Below are 26,254 nucleotides of genomic sequence, written 5' to 3'. Positions count from 1 at the left end.
ACAGAGTCTAGCAAGCCAAACTTTTATGATCAGGAACATAGACTAGGTGCTGTATAGTGAAATAATAATAATTACAAACTTTTACTTATTCTCCAGAGGCAACATACTACTTTACCAATCCATTTATCATTAAAATGACACTCTGAAAGCAGGGAGAGTGAAAATAGAGAGAAATCATTTTGTCTGCCCCTTGTGGCCAGAAAACAAGTTTATGAATAACTTAAATTGAAAAAGAATTCAAATGCTGAGCAAAAATTTGCTCATATGAGGAAGAATACCTCCTTTCCTCTTAAACTGCCATATGAATTTGGTACCCATCACACATTTAATTACAAGCACATGCAGCAGTCATGATCTTGCCAGTTTCAAAAATGGCTGCGGAGTTCCGGGTCTCTCATTCCCTCCCCCTAATGGCGCTTAGGGTGGGTGGGTCTGGAACAGTACGAATTGAAAATGGGCGATCTCCCCCTTCCATCCCGGAAATACTCAGCCGGATCCAGCCCTCAGCTTTTAGCGTCGGGGCTTAGCACCGTCATCTCCGAGGCAATAACGCCCAGTGTCTTCTGCCCACATTTAAGATGACTGCCGCCTCCATCGTTCCAACCTATGAAGCTCCTTAGGCCCTCATTTAAAATGGATGTGCACTAGACGAGCTTCCCCCATACGTTCCGAACCCCATTTTCAAGATGGCTGTCTTTTTCTTCACTGCCAGGCCTCGGAAGAGTAGCCCCGCGTGCCCCTTTAGCCAATGGCACCACGCTCTGTAGCCTGGCCCCACCTCCTTTCCCTTTCGCACAGCCAATGGAACGCCGCCCTGCGCCTCAAGCCGGGAAGGGCTTTGCTTCGCCGAGGAACTTTCCAGCCCGCCTCGTCAGGGCGACGCGCCCAACAGCCAATGGTGCTTTGGCGCCGAGTAAGAGGCGAGGCGGGGCCGGTCCATGCCGCCATTTTGTGAGTCTATATAACACGTAGCCGTTGGGTTCACTCCTGCTATTCCAGCGCCTCCACTGAGTTCCCTTCGGGTCGCCTTCGTGTGCAATGGACGGGTGAGGAACAAGCGAAAGCGAGGCGGCGGCTCGGTCTGAAGGGGAGGGTCGGAAAGAGGAATTGCCTCACGGGAAGAGGAATGGGCTCACCTGAGCGCGGCCTGAAGGGGGGCTCGGCCCGTCAGAGTCACTTTTCCCTCAGAGGAAGAGAGGCGCCCCTTGATTTTTTTTCCGCCCTGGGCGAAAAAGAGAAACTGGACCTTTAAAAAAATTGAGACGGGAGTGGGTGGAAATTCGGTTTCTTTTTCTCTCATAACTTTTTCGATTCGGCCCTTGTGTGGGGGAGAGGAAAGGGGTGGGGGGAAGAGTTCAGGCCACTTGTGTGGGGCGGAAGAGAGCGCGCGCGCGCGGCCCATCCCTTCTTCGTCTCGCCTCAACTTTTCCGATGTCGCGCGCGTGCACGCACGCACGCTCCCCTAAACTCGACACTCTAAACGGCGCGCCCACCTGTTTGGGTGCGCGCTCTCGCTCTCCCCCCTCCTTTCCCAACGTTCTAAACCGCGCGCACGCGTATTCCCTTTTCGCTTAACGAGGGTGCCTACCTGGACTGCGCACGCGCGCTTGGTTTCCCCGTGTCGGCGTTCTAAGCGCTCGCTCTCCTTGTAACATCTCTCAAAAGTTCTAAGCCCCACTTGGACTGGGCATGTGCTCCTCTTGACTCTTTCCTCTCTTTTCCATCTCGTCGTCGTCTTTATTTAGAGGCGTTTTGTCTGGGGCTGTTGCACTCTCGTCTTCTGACCACGCCCCTTCTCCACTTTTCCTCTCCTCCGGATATGGCCTGAACGGATCCTTTCATCTCTCTTCTCCCCTCCCCCCACTCTTTAAATACGTGAAGAAAGAAAAGGGAAGTTGTGGAGGAGGGAAGTGAAGAAACACGTGGGTAAAAAGGAGTTTTGGTCATCCCTTCAGACTTATCTCAACATGACAGTAGAGGGAGTGTGTTTGGCAGAGAGAGAGAAGATGGGGGACAGAATGGGAATGAGAGTAGGAGAAGAATTTGGTCTAAGTTGTACAGAATATCCTTACTGCCCCTTTATGTGCACCATCCAGTGGGGTGAGGGTTAGCTCTGTGCAACCAAAGAAGCAACCTTGAATGCCAACAGAACTCTTGTGGCAAATGCGTTAGCCCCTTTTTCCATACATACCCTCTGATGATGAGAGGGTTGTTGCTTCAGCTGCTTTGTTTTCCGGGGAGTAAGGTGGCTTTTTTCCTAACCTAAATGGCTTCACTTTTTTTCCTGTCTTCCTGCAAGAGGCTTTCTCTCCTGTGTGGTGTTCTTTGAATTTGTTACAGCTTTTTTCAGCCTCCAGAGATTTTAAAAAAACAACTTATGCTCACTTTCATAGCCTGAAAGTGTGCATCATCTCCCTCTCCCGGCTTTGAGTCTTGGACCATCTTTCTATTCATTTAGGGAAAGTGTTTCTTTGTACTCCCTTTTGGCTTCCAGTTAACCTAATTCTAAAATGAACTTTTGCTTCATGCAGGAGAGATTTTATACGAAGTGTGTTGTTTCATTTTCTTTATGATTTGTGAAATGGAAATCTTAAAACATACTATGTCTCATTAGTAGAGCCCCTGCTGTGCATATTAGAGGGTCTCAAGTTAAATACTAATCTATTTAGACTGAAAGGCCTTGTCTGAAGTCTTGTGCCAGAGAAGACAGCTCTGTAGAAAGCTAGACTGATGTCTGAGTTAGTGTCTGGTAACTTCATATGACTTAACAATGGGGTATGTGTGTGGGCGAGGGTTAGTAAGTTTGGATCTGATTTGCAAGGCAAGTCACCTGTTAAACTTGCATTTAATATCCCTCTTCTTTGTACCTGGTTAATTTACCACCTCTTCTGGCCTAGCATCTCTGTTGACTGAGCTCCTTAAAGCAGTTTGTGGCCTTTTGTAAGTTGCTTTTATTGCCTGTGGAAAAAGATGTCCTTGCAAGACCTTCTTTTAGTGCTAGCATATTTGTCACCCATTTTGCAAACAAAAACATGTTCAGGGTTGTCTCCCTCCCTGCCTGCTAGTTAACTGGCTGTTTTTAACTCTGTAATTGTGTGCTTTGCAGCACATATGGTAGCCTCCCACTTGTCCTTCTTCAACTTTTTGCACTTCCCGAAAGAAGTTAGGCCTGTCTCTTCTGTGTACGGTAGAAATGCTGGGGGGCATGAGGCAGGGCTCCCTGCTTCTGCCACTCCTCTCCGTGCACCTGGAGAAAAAAAGCTTCCTCCCACGCTTTGCATGAAAATTAAGGCTTTCCCTCCAGGATCAGATGAGTGGAGGCTTGTTACCTGGGTGTGGCGAGTGTCTGCTTGGCAAAAGTGGCTTGGTTTTTTACATGGAGTCAGCTTTATGGTGACTTTGGGAGCAAATGAAGGATGGCAAAAGATTTTGGTGGTGTCCAAAGAATGCCAAGTGCTTCTTACTTGGAATCTCAGCAACCTTCACAAGATCTGTGATGTGCTTTGAACCTGATGGAAGGAGGCTGTTGGTCTCTGAAGAGCTTGTGCCACTAAACCATGCAGTCTGTGTAGTGCTACTATTCTGACATTATACAAATAACTAAATTTTTCTTTTGAAATTGTGCTACTTTGTTACTCCACAAAAATGTTTGAGTCTGAAGCTAGAAAATGGACTTTCTGTCCCTGGGTGCCAGCGTCACGCTTTTTTCACCCCAGTCCTGTGCTGCGCTGAGAGCGTTAAATTCAAAGGCTCCAGCTCCATAGTTAAAATACTGAGAGGGTGTGTGGACTAGGTGCCTGGGGCTGTTAGAGCTCCAGAGGGACTCGTTCAGTCAGCTTTTACTTTAATCTTTCTGCTTAATTTTTTTTTTTGCCTTTCCCCTCATTTTATAATGTTTGACTGCTTGAAAACAAGTCCATATAAACAGTGGTAGCATATGGCTTCATTTGTGATGCTAAACACCCTTGGATATAAGGTACATTGCAGCTAGTGAATAGTATTGCCTAGTAAATGTTCAATGCCCACTAGTAATTCTTCCTGTTCAAACAGAGAATGGTCAGATGTTCAAGCTTTGGATTTCCTACATTGAATAGGAGTAGGCTATATGGCCTCTAAGGACATTTGAAAGGAAGTTGCTAAACTACTACATAATTGTCAACTAGAGATGGGCACGAAACGAACCATGGAACAAAATTCCATACGGAATGGCCGGTTCGTTTGCACTGAAACATGTTCCATGGGAATGCGTTTTCTGGAACAAACGAATTTTTCCGTGGCTGGTTCAGAGTTTCACAGACCCTGCGCTGGTTTCAGCCCATGGCTGAACCCACGGTGGGGTCTGTGAAACTGACAGCCTCTTTCTCCTGCCACTCTGGCAGCCGGAGAAAGAAGCTGTCAGTTTCACAGACCCCGCCCTGGGTTCAGCCCTTCAGCTGAAACCAGCAGGGGGGTGGGAGGTCTGTGAAACTGATAGCCCCTTTCTACTGCTGCCCAGACAGCAGAAGAAAGGGGCTGTCTCTTTCAAACACCCCACACCAGCAGCCGATGCAGGGTGGTTGAAATGCCACAGAACCACGAACTGGGAAAGGGTCGGAAGTTCGTGGTTCGAGGTTCTGTGGAATGCTACGAACCATGAGTTATGTGGTTCGGATTTTTTTTTGGTTTGTGCCCGTCTCTACTGTCAACGGTTGACATCAACCAGATTTTTGTTAAGGACCTTGATTCTTGACAGGCTTCTCATTCATGTTGTCTTCCTGCTGACTGAACCCTTGCAGAATAAGATACTTTCTTCTTAACCCTGACACTGTAACACTGGATGAACGATAACCAGACTGAATAATTCATTACCATCGAGAGCTGGCTTTGCATCTGAGTTTTATGTAAATTACATGGGCTGCCCTGTTGGGAGTGGCCTTCAGTCTCCTCCTTTCAGGTATCTTACTGAGTCCTTACCTGTGGTATATACAGACTAACTGTAGTTGGCTTTTGGCAGAGGGGATTGTTTGCCAGGAGCTACTACCATTATAAACCTTTGGGAATTTTCAGTGAACTCTAAAAAGCAATAGGCAGTATATGGTTTTAGAAAATTACTTCTAAAACTACATCTCTCTGACTAGTTCAAATACACAACTTGAAGCATTCCAGGACCGAAGCTTTCCTGTATTATTTCAAAATGGTTGTCCTAAATCAATTTGCTTGATGTAAAATGTTTCTTATGTGAGGCCCCCTGAGAGAAACAGGAAGTAGTAGTCATTGCTCACAGGGATAACTTTGAGAGCTCTTGAATTTGAAGTGGCCTTGGGTATTTCCTTCTACTGATTATAACATGAATAAAATGGCGTTCTGTTTCCCAGCATATGTTTTTAGCCTTATATAATTTGGACAGTGAAGTGGCTATGTAAAACATCCCTTAGTTGGACTTCGGCAATGCTACGCAGATGGGTTTAATTAGCCCACTAGAGCCAGCATTCAGGATCTCAACAAAACCCATCTGTCTCTGCCGGCAATTGTAAACACCAGTGGGATTGTAAAAAATCTGTGTTCCCTCATTGAGCTTTTTTTAGCAATGGTTTTGAAGCAGCAAAAGCGACTTACTTTCTGGCAGCCACTCTTAAGGCGGGTTGAACACCAGCTGTGAACCACTGGGTTATGATGACATGGCAGAAGCTGATTTTAAGAATGAAAGAAACAGGCAATTGGTGGTAAGGAAAAGCAGGGAGTTCTAAGTATAGGAGCCGTCTGGCTTCCTTGAAAATAATGTATGGGAGGCACAGGGGTAATGTAATGGCAGGCACTTGAGTAAAAGATGAAACTGTTTACAAAGGTGGCATATTATTGGCCTTGATGCAGAGAATTAATTAGAGTTCCAAATGTGTTTTCTGTAGTGATTGGTAGGTATTTGGCCCATTGTTGTGTGAAACAGTTGGGTCTGTATGGTCCCAGAGTTGCAGGGCAGGAGTACAAACTGGTTAGCTGAAGAGAAGACATAGTTGGGCAGGCTACCCTAAGTGGGATTGGGCTGACCTTATTGCCAGAGAGATAGGGGTGGAAAACTTTTCTGAAGAGTTGTTGTTTCATAAAACAAACTATGATTTCTAATGCAGTATTAGACAAGCAGTTTCCAAGTCATTGCTTGGATCCATCAATTTTTCTGTCCAAAAAGTACAACCTCCTTGCCTGCTGAAATGCTGCTCCTGGGGGACAGAGGACCCCCTTCCCCCCTGGAACAAAATGAGAGAGGAGTCGGGGGGCTGCAACTGGAGTTGGAAATATGTGATCCAGAGGAATTAGCCGTGTTAGTCTGTAGTAGCAAAATCAAAAAGTGTCCAGTAGCACCTTTAAGACTAACCAACTTTATTGTAGCAACATTGGATCTATTCCACTACTGTTTTTTAGATGACAATCCCTAGGAAGAGTGTGAGAATAAACATATGCTAGTAGTCATTATCAGGCTGAGGGACCCAGGTTTTAATCCCCACTGCCATGGAAGCTTACTAGGTGACCTTGGGCCAGTCACTCACCTTCCATCTAACCTACATCACAGGGTGGTTGTGAGGATAAAATGCAAGGAGGAGAGAGAATGATAATGTAAGCTGCTTGGGTCCCCATTGGGTAGGAACGTGAAATGCAAGTGTCTAAATGTTTTATTGGCTTGGTGTAGGGAGAGAAATACAATTAACAAAATATAAATCAAGTTGGTTGACTTTGCAGGTCAAATCAAAACCATAGCTAAAATTCTCGATTACATGTTTTGTGTCACATGGTAAATCTGATTTGGAACTTACAAGTGATGAAGCAGAGAGTGACAGTGAAACCGAGGTGCTCTATGGAAGAGTAAAGTTGATGCATGAAGAACCATGGCATACTGGGTGTAGTTAGTAATCGTTTACAAGAACCTGGACAAGATGATGGAGTCTCAAGGACAGAGGCCTGAGAGCTAGTTAAGGCAGATGTCCATGCAATTGTTACTAAAATAAAGTGCAGGTGGTCCTCATGAAGCTGTTCTAAGCACGTATAGCTGGTAACACTTGGTTTTTACAAATTCTGGTGTGTCTGCCTCAGATATTACACAGCACATGTCCCCTCTAGCTTGGATGTAGATAGAATGCTGGTTGTATAGGCCTCTGGCAGGAGCACTGGCTGTTGTGACCTTTGTTAATTTCTGCCTCACAGGACCAAAATGGGCATGCAATGGACATTTTTTTCTTGTATTTGCTGGCTCTTGGGACCCTGCCACCATTTTAAAGCACACTTGAGGTTTAAAATGCCCTTGGCTTACATGATGAGGACTGCTGGTTTTTGTCTTTATTTTCTTATCTAAATGATCCTAGATATGTGTGCAAACCTATCTAACTTGGTAATCTTTTTTCTTCCTTTACAGCATTGTCCAAGATATAACAGTTGGTACAAAGGTAGGCATTTCTCTTCCTTAAACGTTGCTTGTTCTGTAATGTCTGTTAACTGCAAGCCATGATGTCCTTGCTAAAACAAGCTGCTTTTTAAGCACATGGGACCTCTCTTGACAGCATCTGTGGTATGTGACTTACTGCTTTGTGGGTGTGGTACTGTAACCCTGTAGCTCTCAAATAGTTGGGTGGGAACAGTGCTGGGCTTCCTTAAGGAGAAGATTAGTAATGGCAGGTGAACTTTCCTAAAAACCCAAACAGTCTTCCCTGCCGCTTCCTGCCATAAAGGATGATGAGGCATGTGTTCTGGGGCATACCTTCAGTTCTGCATTAACTGTGTGCACCCTAGATCATTTCTTGACAGGTAAACTGTGGAAAGAGTTTCTTTTGAAATTGCTGCTGTAATCCAAAACCACTTCCAAGTGGATCTTTGCTTGCAAGACTATAACTGGGGAGGGGCAAGAGAAACCTGGAGGATCCATTTTGAGGTTGTTCAAGAGTCCTTAATTTTTTTTAAAAAAAGGTTTTATGTTGGGTAAGCTAATCTACAATTTTTTATACCCTTTTCCTCTTGAAATACTGTAAAACATGAACTTTAGTCCTGCTAGCTTTAGCCCGCCCCCTGTATAAATGTTGATGAAGACATTTCCTTATCTACGAGGAATGGCAGCTAGAAAGCAGTGTTTGTGGGATAAAAGCTTACACCTTCAAATTTCAAAGAAGGATAGGTGGTCTTAATTATGCAGACGTAATTAAAATGCGAGAACTTTGTATCTTCCAGTGTCAGGATGATTAGGGTGGATCCTTAGCAATGTGTGGGGGCAGTCTTCTGCTAAATAGGTTGAGGTCTTCTACAATTCTTTGTTCTGGTACAGAAGGCTTTTGCCTAGGAAACTAGAAATGAGACTTTTTTCCTTGCCCTGCCCTTGCTGTTAGTGATCCACGGAAAGGATACTGTAAAATTGTTTTTCCAAGCAAACACTGACCTTGGAAAAAGCTGTTCGCTGGCATGGCCTGAACTCTCACATACTGCAAGGGCTGCAGGTGGCCCAGGCTTTGTAATGTGCATTATTGTGCTCACCTCCCAAGTTCCTTTAACAGGCGATACGCTTCGCCTGGCTGGCTAGACCTAGTTTTGTGTGGAGGCCAGGATCTTTGCTATGGGAACAGCAATTATGGCTTTGGGCCACTGGCCAAGAATGCAGTGAGGAAATTCCAGCTCTCGTTTACGGCTTCAGTTCAAAGGCTGCAACAAGCTGGCTCTTGGTGGGCCTGTGGTAGCAGGCTTGGCTCCATATGTGAGCCACATGTGCTGACACACAAAAGAATATTGATGAACCCTTGAGAAGCCTGGAAAATATGGAAAGCATGTAGGGTATGTGACTAGCATTATCTGACATGTAAGGGAACCTCAGTCTCTTCCCCAGGTGGCTAAAGTGTCCTGTGGTTTTTGAATGCATCTAAATTGCTGTCTTTTCGTCAAGTTCTGGGGCTATATCGTAAACTACACCAGCAGTGACTCTTAAGGTGGGAATGAGTTGGTAGAATCTTGGCGTGATAGATGAAACTGTCTTATCTCAGATGGCAGGTGGCTCATTGAGAATGCTTCCTTGAATTAAAAAGAAAATTCTGCAGGTCAGAAACTAGTTGCCTTTTTCCTGGGCTGTTGCTAGGTCTCACTAAAACCAGCTATACTTGACAAAAGGGGCCTTTTATGTGAGTGAACACTCAGATGGTAGTTCTTCACCCACAGTCTATGCTGCCACCCTGTTCTGTTTATATCTTGCCCCAAGCTACATAGTTTATGCCAACTATTTCTAAGCATTTTCAGTATGCTGAGCATGCTGTGATAATTTTGTTTCCATCAATCTAGGAAGGGAGTGGATCAGTGTCAGCAGTCAACAATTGAGTGAGGATGAATAACTCAGGATTAAGCTGCAGCAAGGCAGAAGTACCACTGGTTGGGACTATACCTGGTTGCAAAAGGCAGCAATGATAGTCTGTTGTAGTACAATAAAACAAAAGTTCAATACCACCTTAAAGGCTAACAATTTTTTTCAGTCTGAACTTTCCACAACCCACTTTGTCAGGTATGCCTGATCCAGGATCTGCCCCTTGAAAGAAGTAGCTGTGGCTCAGCAGTGAGGTGGTGGCTAAGCAAAAGGTCCCAGGTTCAGTCCCTTAAACTGATCTCAGGGAGCAAGTGTTGGGATCAGAGTAGAAAATATTCTCCTCTAGATGGACTGGTGTTCTGACTGGTGTTCTGACTATCTCTTAGGCAGCAGGCTCTTTGTATGTACAAGTACGTATTCAGCCTGTTTTTGATGGGATTGCAACTCCAGAAAGATTTCGCTTTTCTGTATCAGCACTGCTCCAGGATGAATATCCAAGTGGTTGTCACAGTGTGTCCCATGTTTTACCAAGAGAGACTTATTTGGCAGCTGTGCCCTGTTCTAGACAGGAAGTTTCTTGCCAGGTTTGCTTGTCCCTTCCTCAAAGGATTGCCGTAATGGGCTCTGCAGGGGAGGGGCTGCCTTTGGAAAGTATTTGGAAACAATGAATGGGGAGATTCATGCAAATGGAAGGGTGAGGCAATTTCTTTGGATTCCCCCAACCTCCTCTGCAGACCTCTGACCCTCGGGAACAGCATGAAGGGGGGAGTCTTATATCCCCTGGGAGCAGAATTTTATGGGGCTTTTGGAGCTGCAGTTGGAGATGAGGAAGTCCAGATCTACAGATGGAAGTACCTTTGGTACATGGAAATTATTGGTGGATCCAAAACCAACTCTGTTTCAGGATGCTGCTGCCAGTGATAGCAAAGGCAGGCCACATGGTGCATGTTACTCGAGGCAGTGAGCACCTGAATTGGCTTCCAGTGATGATTCATGGTGCTGTTTTTAACCTTTAAAGTTGTTGGGCACCAGTTGTTTCAAAAGGTCACCTCTTCCTCCTTTGAACCTGCAGAACAAAAAGGGTCATGTTAAAGATCCTGATCCATTCCCCACCCCCACCCCCTGTGTGAGCGGATTTTCTTGGAGATAGCGCTGAGGTTGTGGGACCTCCTCCCTAGGGAAACTTGCTATTTTACCTTCAGTGGTGTTTAGAAAGCAGGTGAAAATTACTCCTTTCTAGAGGGCATTGAGGCTAACCAAATAAGGCCTGCTGGGGGTTTTGATGGTTCTGTTGTGAAACTAATGTTGTTGGATTGTTTTCATGTCTTTTATTTTTCTACATATGTTCTGTAACGTGGCTATTAATTAGATCAAGAAGTAGTGTATAAATTAGTTCTTATAATAATCCTAAGAGGGAGGGAAGCCTTTGCAGCTCTGCTAGACCTGTGGAGCAGGTGACTACAATTTTAGACAACGAATGGTTAAAATACTGGTGAGCAAAAACATTCCATGCTTATTTTGGTTGAAGGTGTTGCTTTTACCCTGGGTAGCCAGTGGCTCATTTTTGTCTGCAGTTTTTCTCCATCAAGATGGAAGAAGTAGCTTAATTTAAACGGGCCATGTGGGTAAAGGTTCAAGTTACTTTAAGGCTGGTGATGGTAAATCAAATGCCTTGTTTGGCAGCAAGCAGATGCATCTTGCTCTTGTGTTTATTTAGTTCTCCTGTGGTGGCTCTGATTTGCGCAGGGTAGAATTTTCTCAAGGCATCCAAAGGCCTTGGTGGTTTGGTCCATTCAGAATAAGAGTTTGCTTCCTTTTTACAATCTGCAAAAGTGGGAGCTGGTGAGGTATAGTGCTCAAAGCATTGGGCTGGGATCTGGAGTGAAGTCCCTGCTTTGCAGTGTAGCTCACTGGTGACCTTTGGCCCGTGAAGGAATAGGAGGAAGTACACCTGGCATATATTGAACCACCATGTTTATGGGATGAGAGACCATTTAAGGGATTCTTTCAAGTTGCTCCAGAGGAGGAATACAGCTAACCACCCTAAACTGGGCCAGGGCTTCCTAAGTGGCAAGATGGATGGTTTGTAATTTATGGATCAGGCATCATAAAACTTCCTGTTAGTCAGTTGGATCTTGGCTGGAAAAGTGTAGCCAAATCCGCAGAGTTCTGATTAGTTCCACAAAAAAATGGTGTAGGATTAAAACTGTGAGCTGAGCTTGGCAATGTGTGCACCAAGGAGAAGGTAAGGAATTGGGAGAACAAAGCCTGAAGTCTGTGCCAAGTCTGCTGGGGAGCAGCCTTTTCTGCTTCACTTGAGCCCATTTTCCAGGAGGGACATGCCAAGGTGAAACACTGGTCTAGGACTTCTGGCTTTTCTAGTAATCTGCAACATCTCTAGCTGTGCTTTGACTAATTCCCATCTCTGTTTAGTTTATATCAAATTTATGTTATTAAAGTCCTTTATCTTTAAAGATGCTTGGTGTGTCCTGACTCTCCTTAGGGCAGGATTCAAGTCCAGTAGCACCTTAAAGACCAGTAAGATTTCCTAGGTACAACCTATCAAGAATCAAGCTCCCTTAACCTTTATGTGCCTAGACCTTCTGCACAAGCAATACCAAGGCCCAACCAAGCTTGAGGGTTAGTTGGGGCTGAAGAGAGGAAAAGAATTTTGCCCACTCCCCATGCATATTCCACCTCTAGTCCAGAGCATTGGAGGGGTGGAGAAGAGGCAAAAATAGCACTTCTGGTTGGTGGTGGCTATTGAAAAGGACCTCTAAGCTCAGGAGTGGGGGTTGGAGAGGAGGGATGTGTTCAGTTCATCAAGAATGTGATAAACACATTGGTGAGGCTGGCTGTTCCTCACTGGCTACTTGATTTTGTTCCTAGATCACTATCTTGAAGAAATCTTTTTAAGCTAAAGTAAACAGCTTGGAATTGCCCTTTATGAAATAAACTGGCATTTCTGCCCTTGATAGAATGTTCTTTGGTGTCAGCAGATCAACCGTGTCTAAGGTATAGAAGCTGGAGATTGCTGAAAACTCTTGAGAGATTGTTGAGGCATGGCATAACTGGGAAAGGCAGCTTTGCAGAGTAAAGTGTGAGACTGTATGGTTGAGGCCAGCCTGGGTGCTTGTTTACATTGCCAGCATACTGCTTCTCACCCCTCCTTTTCAGCTGTAGCTCCGTGTTTCATTCTGTAGAGAAGTAATTGAAATTTCAGCACCCCATAAGAAGCCACAGTCATGGACTACAAATGAAAATAATAATGGGTCTGTGGATCCTGCTGCCCTGTGGGGAGAGGGGAGTTCCTTAGCATATGCCTGAGGCATAGTTTCCTTTTCAATCACTATATTGCTGACTTTATCCAGCAAGGCAGCATCTGGTGGATTGTTAACTGTTTTCAGCAGAGTCTGAAAGGCATTTACTAAACTTGGATGTATAGACTATATCCGGAACTGGCCTGAAGACTCTGTCATCTCCTTTTGCAACAGAATTTAAAACTTTAGCTAAGTGTCTTGGGTTTTGCAATATGAGTTTTAACTTCAGGTACTTTGCAGTGCTTCATCATTGTAAATGCCTCTGACAGTTTGCTTGGGAGTGGAGCACATACCCTATCAGACAAGAATGACTACATTGCTTTGGCTGCTCTGAGCTCAGGAATTCCAAGCTGTTCAACAATAGCCACACCCCTTAGATCTACTCTAAGGGCAGACATATTTCATGGCATGTCTCCCTAACAGATGGAAGTAGTCTGGAATGGGGGGTGGGGAGGAGGTTAAAGCAGGATTTTGTTAGTTTTCGTCTTCAAGCATGGACAAAACGTGAAAAGTCTCTGCTCTGTTTTAAGCAGCAGAACTCTGCTTCTCTATACATTGTCCGGACGGACTGCACAGTCTCATCTCTATGGGGTGTTAAATTGCTGAGGGTTCTTATTCTGAAGTTTGGCTTGTTTAACTTATTTGAAGCACTAAGCAGGGAGAGCCATGAATGGCTTCTTCTGCAGCAGTAGCAGCTGGGAAAGTCTGCTAGATTCTACACTCTGAAGGATAGCATTTCAATTAACTGGAGAAGTGTGATAAGAGTGAAATCTTTATCAAATTGCCTGGGAAAGGGACACCAGATTGGCTTGGAGAGGCTGAAAACAGAAGCAGCTAGACTCTGTTAATAAGCCCAATTTGACTTTTGGAAATAGGAGGCAAGATAACCATAGAAGTAGACAGTGTTGGGGAACATTCTTTCTGACTTACTTAAAATCAGTAGTCATACCCACTGCCAAAACTTGACAAAATGCTTTAGATTCTTTACATTTTTAGGTGCTTTGGATTTCTTAGAATGTGGTCATATTTGCATTGCTATGGACCCTGCTGAGTAACCCAGGGGTTACTATAGAAGGATGTCGATCATACTTCTGGAAGACCCTAGCATAGTACCTGAGTTCTCTAAAACCACTTGAATTAGAGTTAAGCTGGTTAGGTTTCAGGGTTATTAGCTTCTGTGCCATGCTTTTTTGTCTAATGCAGCCATCTGAAGTGAAAGTCAATTCTTGCTTTAGAAGCCAGAAGATGTTTTGCCCGGAAACACTCTTCAGCTGTGCTTCTCAGTGTAATAAAGACAGCTGTCCCAGATCTCTTGGTCTTTGACCAGTGAAGGCAGGACAAATTATCCCAAATAATGGCTGATATCAAATACTGACTCTTGTAACATTGTTCAGAAGCAGTGATGTGGATTTTCCAGGAAAATTATGAATTTGAAAATTTTCCAATTCAAATGTAACTAAATTTAAATACTAGCAGAATGGTTCATGTGAACTCAGCAGGCTCTAACTGTTGTGGTTGCTATCTGACTGAGCAAAGCTTGGAAAAGTTTTGGTTCTTAGCAGTTGGGCTTGTGCAGAATTGAGGAATAGGCTGAGATTTTGGTGTCAGCATTATGTTTTTAGGGGACAGATTATCAAGTGCTTAAACCCTGTGTATTTCTGCTTCCATCCTGGTGCCTCTCTCCTCCTCGTAGAGATTCTTGCTTGCCTGTTAATACATTTACTTGAAGCTAAGCTTTAGGACAGCGTTCCAAAATTCTCATAGCAGAATCATGCCTTTTCCAGAATTAAAACTGGAGATTCACAAGTGCTGCTGTTGTTTTTTGGGTTCAGCAACCTAAAGATAAAACATAAGCCTTTTCTTGATCAAAGACATCTCTTGAAGATGATGCTGGAAAAAATTGAGGTGTTGAATTTGAGGGAATTTAAGACGTGGCGGGAAAAGGGGTTTTGGAAAACATCTATGGTCCTGCTAGCAAACTTGCTGGGTCTCCATCAGCAATTCGCATAGTTGGAAGTGCTCCCAAGTGTTCTTTAGCACCCAGTAAAGCCAAAATAATACACAAGTAAGATAATGACCTTCTCGTTTTCATTTGAACAGCAGAGTCTTGGTGCTAAGACTGTTGGCAAGCCTGCTCTGTATGTATTTCTATGCTACCTTATCAGAGACCTGCTACGTAGGTGTCCAGTTCACTGCCAGAATTTCACAGTTAAGTGTTGGCTGAAAAAGTTGCAGCCTGCTATATGAAGCATTCTCAAATGAGAAGGCTCAATTGGAAGTTGATAAAATGCTTAATTATTATTTAGCAGGCTAAGCTACAGGAATGTCCTTGATCTCGCAAGGCAGATGCATGAGGCCTCTTGGTATTGTATTAATAGAGTTATGTCTGGACACCTTCTTGAACTGCCTTTTCCATGGAGATATCTCCCCTGCAACTGTGAGGAAGGCTACTATTCCCTATTTCACAGGCATCGCACCTGTGACTGGATTTGCACCTGAATCAAAGCTTTCATCAATTAGGTTTAAGCAGAAATTTCATGGGCTTGCAATACACTGACAGAGTATTAGCTTTTCTCCCTGGATTAAACCAGGCACACTTTTTATACTTTCAAATATACATACATAATTTTCTTGAACTGCTGTGAGAGCCAGTTTGGTGTGGTTAAGAGCGCGGGACTCTAATCGGGAGAACTGTATTTGATTCCCCTCTCCTCCACTTGAAGCCAGTTGGGTGACCTTGGGTCAGTCACAGCTCCTAGGAGCTCTCTCAGCCCCACCCACCTCACAGGGTGTTCATTGTTGTGGGGATAATAATGACATACTTTGTAAACCACTTTGAGCGGGTGTTAAGTTGTCCTGAAGGGCGGTATATAAATTGAACCACCTCCTGACAACTGCATGTTCCATCCTGCTCTACTTCCATTGCTTTGCCTGTTTGATCACACAGAGATGTTCACTAAAGCCAAATCTCCCTGTGTAGATGGGAGTTTTCCTTTATTTTGTTGTGAAGCTGCTGGTTAGGGAGGGCTGCAGAGTGAGGGCTGCTTGCCTCCTGGTCCTGCAGAGAGGTTGGGCAGGGACCTAACAGCAGAGCAAAGCCTGTCCCAGTCATGTAGGTATCACCAAATGGGAAAGGGGTTTCCCCCAGTTCTTGGGTGGGGTGGGGATAGGAATACATTCAATACTTACTAAACCTAAACTTATTTTCTTGCTTTAACCATACACTGCGGTAGCCTATGTTGTCTTAGCACATGGAGCTCAGTTTTTGCCATCTGAGAAGTAGTAAAACAAAAGTTGGAAACAAACACAAATTTAATAGTAAATGAAGCTGTTAGATTCATGCAGTTGTAGTACGGTAAGCGGCATACTTAATGTAAAGTTGAATATTATTTCATTGAAAACATCAAATGTTAGTCTGTTATATACATTGGGCCAAAATTAATCTCATTTGATCAATAGGTTTATTCTTGAAAATGTTTTTATATATCTATAGTGCACACAACTTATCTAATACTGTAAATTGTTTTTCATAAATTCTAATGCTACAGATTTTGAGCAAGTCAAACCTTGTCTTAAAGTATTTCACGAACTCATTCCAAGCTGTAAAATTACTTCACAGGAATCTTTTTAAGAGGAGCTCTGCCCCCAAGAAATAAGAAAACAATCGTGGTGACAATCCCCCCCCCCCCCCGGTCTTTCCCCCTGTATTTCTCAGGTCTTAATATTTTATCGATTTACTTTGACTGTTATTATATACATGGAAATTGGGGGTAATCACAGCTGAGCTCTTCTGTTGAAATGGATTTGTTATAGAACTGGCTTGGGGAGGCTGAGGCGGCTTAGTGAATGGTTAATAAATGCATCATGCTAAAAGCCACAGCGTTGCAATAAAAAGGAGTCTGGTACAGATGTGCTTAGTAATGTTCACATTCAGTTGTGCTAAAGATAGATCCACAGTCTCAAGGGCAGTTTTGAAGATTAGTAGATGTCACAATCCTGCTTGAGTAGAGATGTAAAGTTCTCAGAAATCTTGAAGGCATGGACAAGCAGGTGTTTTGGGGTGGGGGATAGGGAAAATTGGGGTGGGGAACTATATGCAGTACTTACTTTCATAGCAAAGTATAATTATTTTACTGCTTTAACTACATAAAATGCATCATGTATAACTTAGCATATAGCCGAGGTGAGCATGATCTTGTCATACTCAGAAGCTAAGCAGCGTCGGCCTTGGTTAGTAATTGGATGGGAGACCTCCAACAAAGACCGGGGTTGCAGAGGCAAGCAATGGCAAACCACCTCTGTCAGTCTCTTGCCCTGAAAACTCCACCAGGGGTCGCCATAAGTCATGTATGACTTGAGGGCAGGATTTCATTTTTTCATAGAATTTTAAAGAATAAAATATTGTAGTTTTCTACAAGCAGAATTGAAAATAAATCCAATACTTGAGACAAATTTGTGCCCTGTGCTCACCTTAGGACATATCTTTATTTTTGCTGTCTGAAAGTTAGGAAAATTGGGGAACAAATTTTATACTAAATAAGCGGTGTATTTGGGCAGAAACAGTTTGGTAATTACAATATGTATATTTGGATGTCTGGCTAGTCTATACTATTGAAAACACCAGCCAGCAATTTGTTAGCAGAAGGCTTTGATGGTTCATGAATCTTCTGTGCTTCTGCCTCCCCCCAGGGAAGTTTATTCCTTGGGTTGTGGGAACAGCATGGACTAATAGCCACACAGAGAGGGAGGCTGCAGTGGACTTGCTCTTTGACCCAGTTCTGCTGAACCTTTCCTTTACCTTCCTTACTGCAGGCCACTGACCTGCATGGCTTTTGTTCCATGTGGATCCCTTGACCACGAGAATAAACTTACCTGGGCTGCAAAGGGCTTGAGTGGAGGATAGAGAAGATCTGTGATCCTGCATGGAATATAACCAAATATATTATCAAATGCATTATAGCATATTAACTATTGCTATAAGTATTCATGCTCCAGACGACAGATATCCTGGAAACTATGTTGTATGTGCCCACAGTATACATAGAAATTATTACTATATCTAATTCTCAATGTGGCCCTGTCTGTGAATACTTAAATCCAGATACTGGAACTGTGAAACATCTTGCTATAAACCAGAGAAAAATCCCAGGCTTGCAGAAAAATACCTGCTCTTTTTAAGAAACGGGTGCCCTCTGAGATCTTGGGCAACCACATCAATATTGCAAGCCTTCAAGCCTTGGCTTCTGTAAGTAAAAGATAGGGGAAGGGGTAGGTTTGGCCTCCCGTTCCACCCCAGTGCCCTCCTTCACTGGAGTCATCAGGACCAGGACCACCAGAAACCACTGGGCCACTTGCTACCATGCAGTATGCTCTGTTCCATTTGCTTAGGTGAAATAGTGGCTATGAATTGATGCAATGCAACTTTCCTGAACCTAGCTGCAGCGTCTACACAGCTTAACCAGAACTGGCACTGTCCACCACACAACTCACCTGAGCAGCTTGCTATTGCACAACTTTTGCAACTTGGCTAGACTCTTCCCAGGGAGAGGGAGGGAAGGAAAGCTGAGAGCCAGTGTGGTGTAGTGGTTAGTTGGGCTAGACCAAGTATTTCTAGGCCTTCCCATCTCTAAGCCTGAGTTGTTGGCCTAGCAGTTGTTCCCCTCCCCCCCAAATAAATCATATTCCTGCAGTTCAGGATTTAACTACAAGGCAGCAGATTTCTGTAGAATACTGGTCCTGTTGTGAACTGCATTAGCAGAAGTGTTGATTTACAGCCCAGCTAAAGCCCAGGAAAATTTATTGGAGATCTGTTTGTATCTTCTTTTCCAAGTGTCAGTAGTATCTCATTAACTTCAGCAATAGCACTTTTGCCACTTCGTTTGGAGCAAGGCATTGCTCGTTTTTAATCCCTTGGAAAGAAAGTTTCTTTTGTGTTGTTGTGTTTAAGGAGTCTTTTGAAAAAAAAAGACCTTGAAGGAAAGCTTGTGGACTATTGCTAGATAGACTGCTCACTATCTTCTTATAACAACAGTGGTAGTAAACAGGTAGTGAAATGTCACCATGCATGGCTTTAGTGATCTGCTAAGAAGTCAAGCCTCCTCCAGGCCATTTCATGTTTGACGAAGAAACAGACTATGGTTTGCTGCCTTGTGTTCACTCTGGTCCATCTCGGTTGCCAGATGAGTGTACCTATTTACGATGTGTACATTTGGCACATTTCATGTGATGTTGATTGTGTACCCCAAAGCACTAATATATACTAAAAAGTGGAAAGTGAGAAGAGGGGCTGGCTTCAGATTTTGAGAAACTTAAAAATACCAGCTGAGATAAAACATACTTGAAATGAGCTAAATACGTTGGCCTGCACAGGGAGGTTCCTGCAATGCTTCCCAAGTAGACAGCTAGCCCATTTGGGTTCCCAGCTTAGAGCCTCTTTAAAGGAATTAATGTTTGTAGCAACTGCATTAAAATTGGGCCAGTGCCTCCCAGTAGTCTTCCTTGTCCAAGACTGTGTCCAAGAAAGGCTTCAACACAGCAACTCTTTTCTTCTGAGGGGAGAAGTCTACCCTTGGTTGTGGGCACTGTCGAGGTAGCTCTGCAACTTTTGTCTGTTTGATTCTGATCCTATTTTCATGCAGGTGAAAACAAATCACAGACACCCTTGCTTTCCCCACCCTTCTGCTTATTTCCTCTACCACTTCAGTTCTGGATTGTGTCCTACTGTTCTCACAGAACCTGAGTAGAATGTAGAAAAGTGCTATCAACTTACCTTTTTCCCCTTTCTGTTTCTTTTCCAGCGGGGATCTGACGAGCTTTTCTCTACTTGTGTCACTAACGGACCTTTTATCATGAGCAGCAACTCTGCTTCTGCAGGTAAATTTCCTAGCCCCCAAGAGTTGAGCATATCACACCAGAGGTTAGCCAATTTCCCTCAGGCCCCTTTGCATGCTTGTTCCAGTTGACTTGGCAAGATGAGGATCTGCTGCTACCTTGTCTTGTTAGGGGTTAGTAGAGCCCCTGCCCCTGCCTCTCTTCCTGATTGCTCATGCTGATGAAGTATGTAGCAGAGCTTAGAAAAGCATGTCTGAGTGAAGAACAGAGAGCTGCCAGCTTGCATTCTTGCAAGGGCACTCCTGAGAACTGAATAGATTCATTCCGTTTGTAGAGTGAGGAAACATCTTTTAAAACTGGTCTGTTTGACTGGCCTCCTCCATGTGTTAGACTGGCTTGGAAAACCTTAGCAGCAGTCGATATCCATGCAAGAGTTTAAATGGCAGGTGTGCCTAGAAAAGCATTCTTGGTATCCAGTGGCTACAGAATGCCCTTGAGCTGAACGCTGCCACAACCCGTGCTTTCCAGAGGAACTTAACGATTTTGGCAGTCTAGGGTAAGCCGCAATAGTTTGGAGAAATTACCTGTCCTTTATTGCTGTGGCACTATCTCTTCGGGTGAACAGCAAACTAGAGCTTGCTGAAGGGATGCAAGCTAGAAGAGTTTGTGGTTAGCCATTGATGCATCTCAGAGGTGCTGCTTGGCAGTCCATTACAATTGTCTATCCAGATACAAATTTCTCTCCCATGTGGTTGCATAAATGTATTTTGAAAATGTAATCTGGGCCTGTATTGGATGGAAAGGTAGCATAGAAATGTTTTAAATATATAATGTAATAAGCACCCCAACATTAATTTTTCAAACTGTCCTCAATTTAAAAAAATTTAGATTTGTTTCAGCAGTCACATTTAAAGGAAGGAGGTATTTTTAGAGTCTGTGTATTACTTACCAGCCTACTGTTGGATCTCTGTGGCACTGGTCTCTTGAGTTGTGCAGTGTGTAGTGCAGCTCACCACACAGCTCATTCCTGGCCTGGCAGAGAATCTGCTGGTGTCCATGAGACCCTTGTATAAACTGCACATTAAGTCCTAGGTGGCCTGTTGAAGAAGCCACTGTACCAGAAGGGTGCAGTTTCACACTGGCTGCCTGTTTCACTTGCATACAAATTGGCCCTAAATATAATACCAAGCAAGTACTGCTTGGCCACAGTCAACTCTGGCATCTGTCAAGACTTGTGAAAATAATAATTGTACTGCAAGGCATTGAAATATAAATTAGCTTTTGCCCTCCAGTCACAGTATCTCTGAAAATACATTTGTACTTCTGAAGAGGGGCCCACCCCAGTTATATTTGGAGGCAGTCTGTATTCTGTGGGTTAAAAAAAATATGGGGGCCAATAGGGAAGTCTGCCAAAACTGTTGACTTTGATTATGGAGACTGTGTAACTTGCTGCTGTTTGTACAGACTGGGCGTAGCCCTCTTAAGCCACAACTGGCTGCACTGGTTGCATTGCTTTTGTCAATTGCAAGCTGCTCCTGGGCAAAGCAGGAAGTAGAATGCAAGAAGTCAGAAGTCTGTTTTGAAAAGGGGGGTGGGGTGGTAGAGGGTAATTGAACACTTGCTTGCAGGGTGATTCTTCTAGGCTGATTCCTCTTCTTCCCCTTTGTAGTTTCGTGCTTATGGGGGCACATAAGGTGGGGCCTGGCTGTTTCAGGCCTCCTTGCGTTGCCCTTGTGTTTGATTTCAAGTTTTCAAAGTTAACAAATGTTCTTTGCTGAGTAGCTGGTGATATTAAAGAGGTGGTCTGATTTTCTGATTTGAATACCCTGAGTCCACAGGTGGTGTCTGCAGATCAAGGGAGAGAATCTCCCCTCCCCCCTTTCAGAGCTTAGTTGCTATGTACATGTTTGTGAAGGTGAAGGGATGAACAAAGACGCAGGAAACAACAGTGCAGCCTAGTGACCTTCAGTGTGCTTGGCAATGTGTGAGAAGTAGGGGTGTGCAAGCCAAAAATTTTCGGCTATAGCCGAAAGTAGAAAGCCGAAAGAAGATTCTCTATCGTTAAAGCCGAAAGCCGAAACAAGAATCTCTTTCGGCTTTCGACTTTCGGGATTCTTTCGGCATTATTTCGGCATTCTTTCGGCTTTTTTCTATGGGAAAATGCCTCCGTCTTCCAGGACGCCTGGAGGAGGCATTTTCCCACCAAATAAGCCCAAAATTGGTGGGGACCTTCCTCTAACCCTTCTCTAACAACCACCAAAGTTTCAGACAGATTGGACTTTGGGGGGCCATGTTATGGCCCCGCAAAGCAGGTCCCCCCATCCTCCCATAAGAAAGCGAAGGAGCAGCATATTGTTAGCATGCTGCTGCTGATCTTTCTTCATTATTTCCTATGGGGAAAAAATGAAGAGGCAGGCTTCCTTTGCCAGGGGTGGCATTTTGCATGCAAAATGCCCCCCAGCCCTCAGGGGCCCTTCTCCCACCCCTCCTCCCACCCCCCACCAAGGCTCAGCCTGCTCCCACTTGGGGGGGCCATTTCATGGCCTCCCCAAGTAGGTGCTCTAATCTCTACCACTGACAGCTGGGGGAGGCTTGTGTTGCCAGGGGTGGCATTTTGCATGCAAAATGCCCCCCAACCCTCTGGGGCCCTTCTCCCACCCCTCCTCCCACCCCCCACCAAGGCTCAGCCTGCTCCCACTTGGGGGGGCATTTCATGGCCTCCCCAAGTAGGTGCTCTGCTCTCATCTCTACCACTGACAGCTGGGGGAGGCTTGTGTTGCCAGGGGTGGCATTTTGCATGCAAAATGCCCCCCAGCCCTCTGGGGCCCTTCTCCCACCCTTCCTCCCACCCCCCACCAAGGCTCAGACTGCTCCCACTTGGGGGGGGCCATTTCATGGCATCCCCAAGTAGGTCCTCTCAGCCCCTAAAGTCCACCCCTTACAGCCCCACACAAACCCAATTCCCCCCCAGCTGCCACACACAGACCCAAATCCCCACATTAGCCCCTCACAGACCCAAATCCACCCCCACCTGCCCCACACCCATAACCCCAGGAACAGGCTGGCAAAGGCCAGCCCTCTCCCTTTGTTCCCTATGCTGGGAACTTCTAAACTCTCTTTCCCTGGGCAATTCTGCACAGCCCAGGGGTGCCACAATGGTGGGCACACTTCTGAGTGCCAGCTGGTCCCTGTGAAAGAGCACCTGAACCACAGACACCCTCCCTCAAATTCCCCCACCACCTACAGAGATGGCTGGCCAGCCAGCCCCATTGTTCCCTATGATGGGAACCAACTGCACAACAAAGAATAAAACAAGAACAACACAAAATAAAGTTTTAAAAAAATTATATTCTCCCTTCCAAAGTACAAGTAGGCAAAGCATTATGACACATTACACCAGCAGTCCCCCACACAGAAAAATAACACAACTCACTTAACATCAGAGAATCACAAAGCATGATTCCTGTCAAAAACACTTTATTTCTTGAACAGCTTTAGGTTACACAGCAGGGGGGAACACCAAAGGGCATGGCAGCACTATCTTACACAAAAATAACACAACTCACTTAACATCAGAGAATCACAAAAGCACAATTATTGTCAAAAACACTTTATTTCTTGAACAGCTTTAGGTTACACAGCAGGGGGGAACACCAAAGGGCATGGCAGCACTATCTTACACAAAAATAACACAACTCACTTAACATCAGAGAATCACAAAAACACAATTCCTGGCAAAAAACACTTTATTTCTTGAACAGCTTTAGGTTACACAGTAGGAGGGCACAACAGGGCATGATAGCAATGTACTACAAAAAATAATACAACCCACTTCACCGTTTTTGACAGCAATTGTGTTTGTGTGATTCTCTGATGTGAAGTGAGTTGTGTTATTTTTGTGTAGTACACTGCTTTCCTGCTCTGTGGTGCCTTTCTAAAGCAGTTACAGAAATAAAGTGCTTTTGACAGCAATTTTTTGGGGTGATTCTTTAATGTGAAGTGAGTTGTGTTATTTTTGTGTAAGATAGTGCTGCCATGCCCTTTGGTGTTCCCCCCCTGCTGTGTAACCTAAAGCTGTTCAAGAAATAAAGTGTTTTTGACAGGAATCATGCTTTGTGATTCTCTGATGTTAAGTGAGTTTTGTTTTAATTTTTCTGTGTGGGGGACTGCTGGTGTAATGTGTCATAATGCTTTGCCTACTTGTACTTTGGAAGGGAGAATATAATTTTTTTAAAACTTTATTTTGTGTTGTTGTTTTATTCTTTGTTGTGCAGTTGGTTCCCATCATAGGGAACAATGGTGCTGGCTGGCCAGCCATCTCTGTAGGTGGTGGGGGAATTTGAGGGAGGGTGTCTGTGGTTCAGGTGCTCTTTCACAGGGACCAGCTGGCACTCAGAAGTGTGCCCACCATTGTGGCACCCCTGGGCTGTGCAGAATTGCCTAGGGAAAGAGAGTTTAGAAGTTCCCAGCATAGGGAACAAAGGGAGAGGGCTGGCCTTTGCCAGCCTGTTCCTGGGGTTATGGGTGTGGGGCAGGTGGGGGTGGATTTGGGTCTGTGAGGGGCTAATGTGGGGATTTGGGTCTGTGTGTGGCAGCTGGGGGGGAATTGGGTTTGTGTGGGGCTGTAAGGGATGGACTTTAGGGGCTGAGAGGACCTACTTGGGAGGCCATGAAATGGCCCCCCAAGTGGGAGCAGTCTGAGCCTTGGTGGGGGGTGGGAGGAAGGGTGGGAGAAGGGCCCCAGAGGGCTGGGGGGCATTTTGCATGCAAAATGCCACCCCTGGCAACACAAGCCTCCCCCAGCTGTCAGTGGTAGAGATGAGAGCAGAGCACCTACTTGGGGAGGCCATGAAATGCCCCCCCAAGTGGGAGCAGGCTGAGCCTTGGTGGGGGGTGGGAGGAGGGGTGGGAGAAGGGCCCCAGAGGGTTGGGGGGCATTTTGCATGCAAAATGCCACCCCTGGCAACACAAGCCTCCCCCAGCTGTCAGTGGTAGAGATTAGAGCACCTACTTGGGGAGGCCATGAAATGCCCCCCCAAGTGGGAGCAGGCTGAGCCTTGGTGGGGGGTGGGAGGAGGGGTGGGAGAAGGGCCCCTGAGGGTGAGGGGGCATTTTGCATGCAAAATGCCACCCCTGGCAAAGGAAGCCTGCCTCTTCATTTTTCCCCCATAGGAAATAATGAAGAAAGATCAGCAGCAGCATGCTAACAATATGCTGCTCCTTCGCTTTCTTATGGGAGGATGGGGGGACCTGCTTTGGGGGGCCATAACATGGCCCCCCAAAGTCCAATCTGTCTGAAACTTGGGTGGTTGTTAGAGAAGGGTTAGAGGAAGGTCCCCACCAATTTTGGGATTATTCGGTGGGAAAATGCCTCCTCCAGGCGTCCTGGAAGACGGAGGCATTTTCCCATAGAAAAGCCGAAAGAAAGCCGAAAGAATCCCGAAACGTTTCGGCTTTTTTCTTTCGGCTACCCGAAACGTTTCGGCATTCCCCGAAACGTTTCGGCATTCCCCGAAAGAAGCCGAAACACTTTTGTTTCGGCATTCTTTCGGCATTCTGAATGCCGAAACGCACATCCCTAGTGAGAAGTAGCCAGTAGGGGAGGGCTGGGTGTGATAGGACTGTGGCAGAGATTTAACCCATGCTCATTCAATCTCATTTCAGCCAATGGAAATGACAGCAAGAAATTCAAAGGGGACAATAGAAGTGCAGGAGTCCCATCACGAGTAATCCACATCCGCCAACTGCCCAGCAATGTCACCGAAGCAGAAGTGATTTCCTTGGGGCTGCCCTTTGGCAAGGTCACAAACCTCCTGATGCTGAAAGGAAAGAATCAGGTACTTTACTTACTCTGTGTTGTAGAACGGTGGCCCTTGTGAGCTCCAGTCCTTTGCTACCCCCTCCAAGTCAAGTAGCCTGATTAGCAGCTTTGAGAAGGGCAAATAAAACCTATTTCATAAATGCTGGTATTTCTTCCATGTTCCCCAAGCAGGCCTAGTGACTGTATTGGTTTACATCCCCCTTGAAAGTGAGATCATGCTCCAGTAGATCAGCAGTCCAGGTAGAAAGCTGATGAGGCCTGTGTCATTAGCCCCAAGGTGATTGTGAGATGGAAGGCTGAATGAGGCGAGAATGGTGCAAATTTAATGGTTTTAGGGAGAAGTCATTGGGAGATGCTTTAAAGCAGTGGGGCTGCAGCCTGGGCTTGTGCTAGGTAGCACCGGTAAGGTGCTGCATTCTTTCCTCCTCTCTAGGTGGTTTTGTTGGTTGGTTTCTATTGCAATGTCTATGTCAAGGTTAAAAATAATGAGCGGGGCTGAGTGAAAAATGCAAATAAAAATGTCACACACCAGCACATGAGCTGATAATAATGATGATCATAAACACCTAAGAGCCGACAGCAAAACTAAGCTATTATCTAGGCACCAATGACCCTCTTAAATGCTGTCTCTGGCTATTACTAACCAGTAATCATGTCCTGTCATGGTACTGGCATTTTAAAGTACTGCTTGTGAAAACTGCCCCCACCTGGTCTACAGCGCATGGTCCTACCTGCCTTTGTTTTTGGTGAAGATACTCAGCTTAAAACAATACAGCCTCTAAAACAGAGTTGAAAAAATGTGGCATGTGGTCACCTTGTTGTCCACTGACAGATGATACATGTATCTGTTTGATGTAAAAACAAAGTTAGGGAGGCAGCACTGTTGCTAAACTCCACTGTGCTGTGGAAGCCGTGCTATCCTGATGATCATTTGGTGTTGAAAGGCTCAATGTCTCTGATGTACCTGCTGGCTAGCTTCCAACT

At 45.0% G+C, this 26,254-nt stretch overlaps 1 protein-coding gene across 2 annotated transcripts in view; it reads left to right on the top strand.

Annotated features, from left to right (window-relative positions):
* Window positions 1-961: 961 nt before the first annotated feature.
* PTBP1 (polypyrimidine tract binding protein 1) overlaps window positions 962-26,254 on the top strand; it is a 44,474-nt gene continuing 19,181 nt past the window's right edge. Inside the window, exons 1-4 of one of the 2 annotated variants that reach the window (XM_054979256.1) lie at window positions 962-1,046; window positions 7,382-7,412; window positions 19,416-19,491; window positions 25,114-25,286. In XM_054979256.1, coding sequence (XP_054835231.1) covers window positions 1,039-1,046; window positions 7,382-7,412; window positions 19,416-19,491; window positions 25,114-25,286 — 288 coding nt within the window. In that variant the 5' untranslated portion in view covers window positions 962-1,038. The remainder of the gene's footprint in view (window positions 1,047-7,381; window positions 7,413-19,415; window positions 19,492-25,113; window positions 25,287-26,254) is intronic. The other variant, XM_054979257.1, reaches the window with a different exon arrangement.

The sequence above is a fragment of the Eublepharis macularius genome, chromosome 5 (genome assembly GCF_028583425.1).
Source record: "Eublepharis macularius isolate TG4126 chromosome 5, MPM_Emac_v1.0, whole genome shotgun sequence".
NCBI classification, from domain to species: Eukaryota; Metazoa; Chordata; class Lepidosauria; order Squamata; family Eublepharidae; genus Eublepharis; species Eublepharis macularius.
The sequence above is the reverse complement of the archived record's forward strand: the minus strand, read 5'-3'. Positions and strand labels throughout refer to the sequence as shown.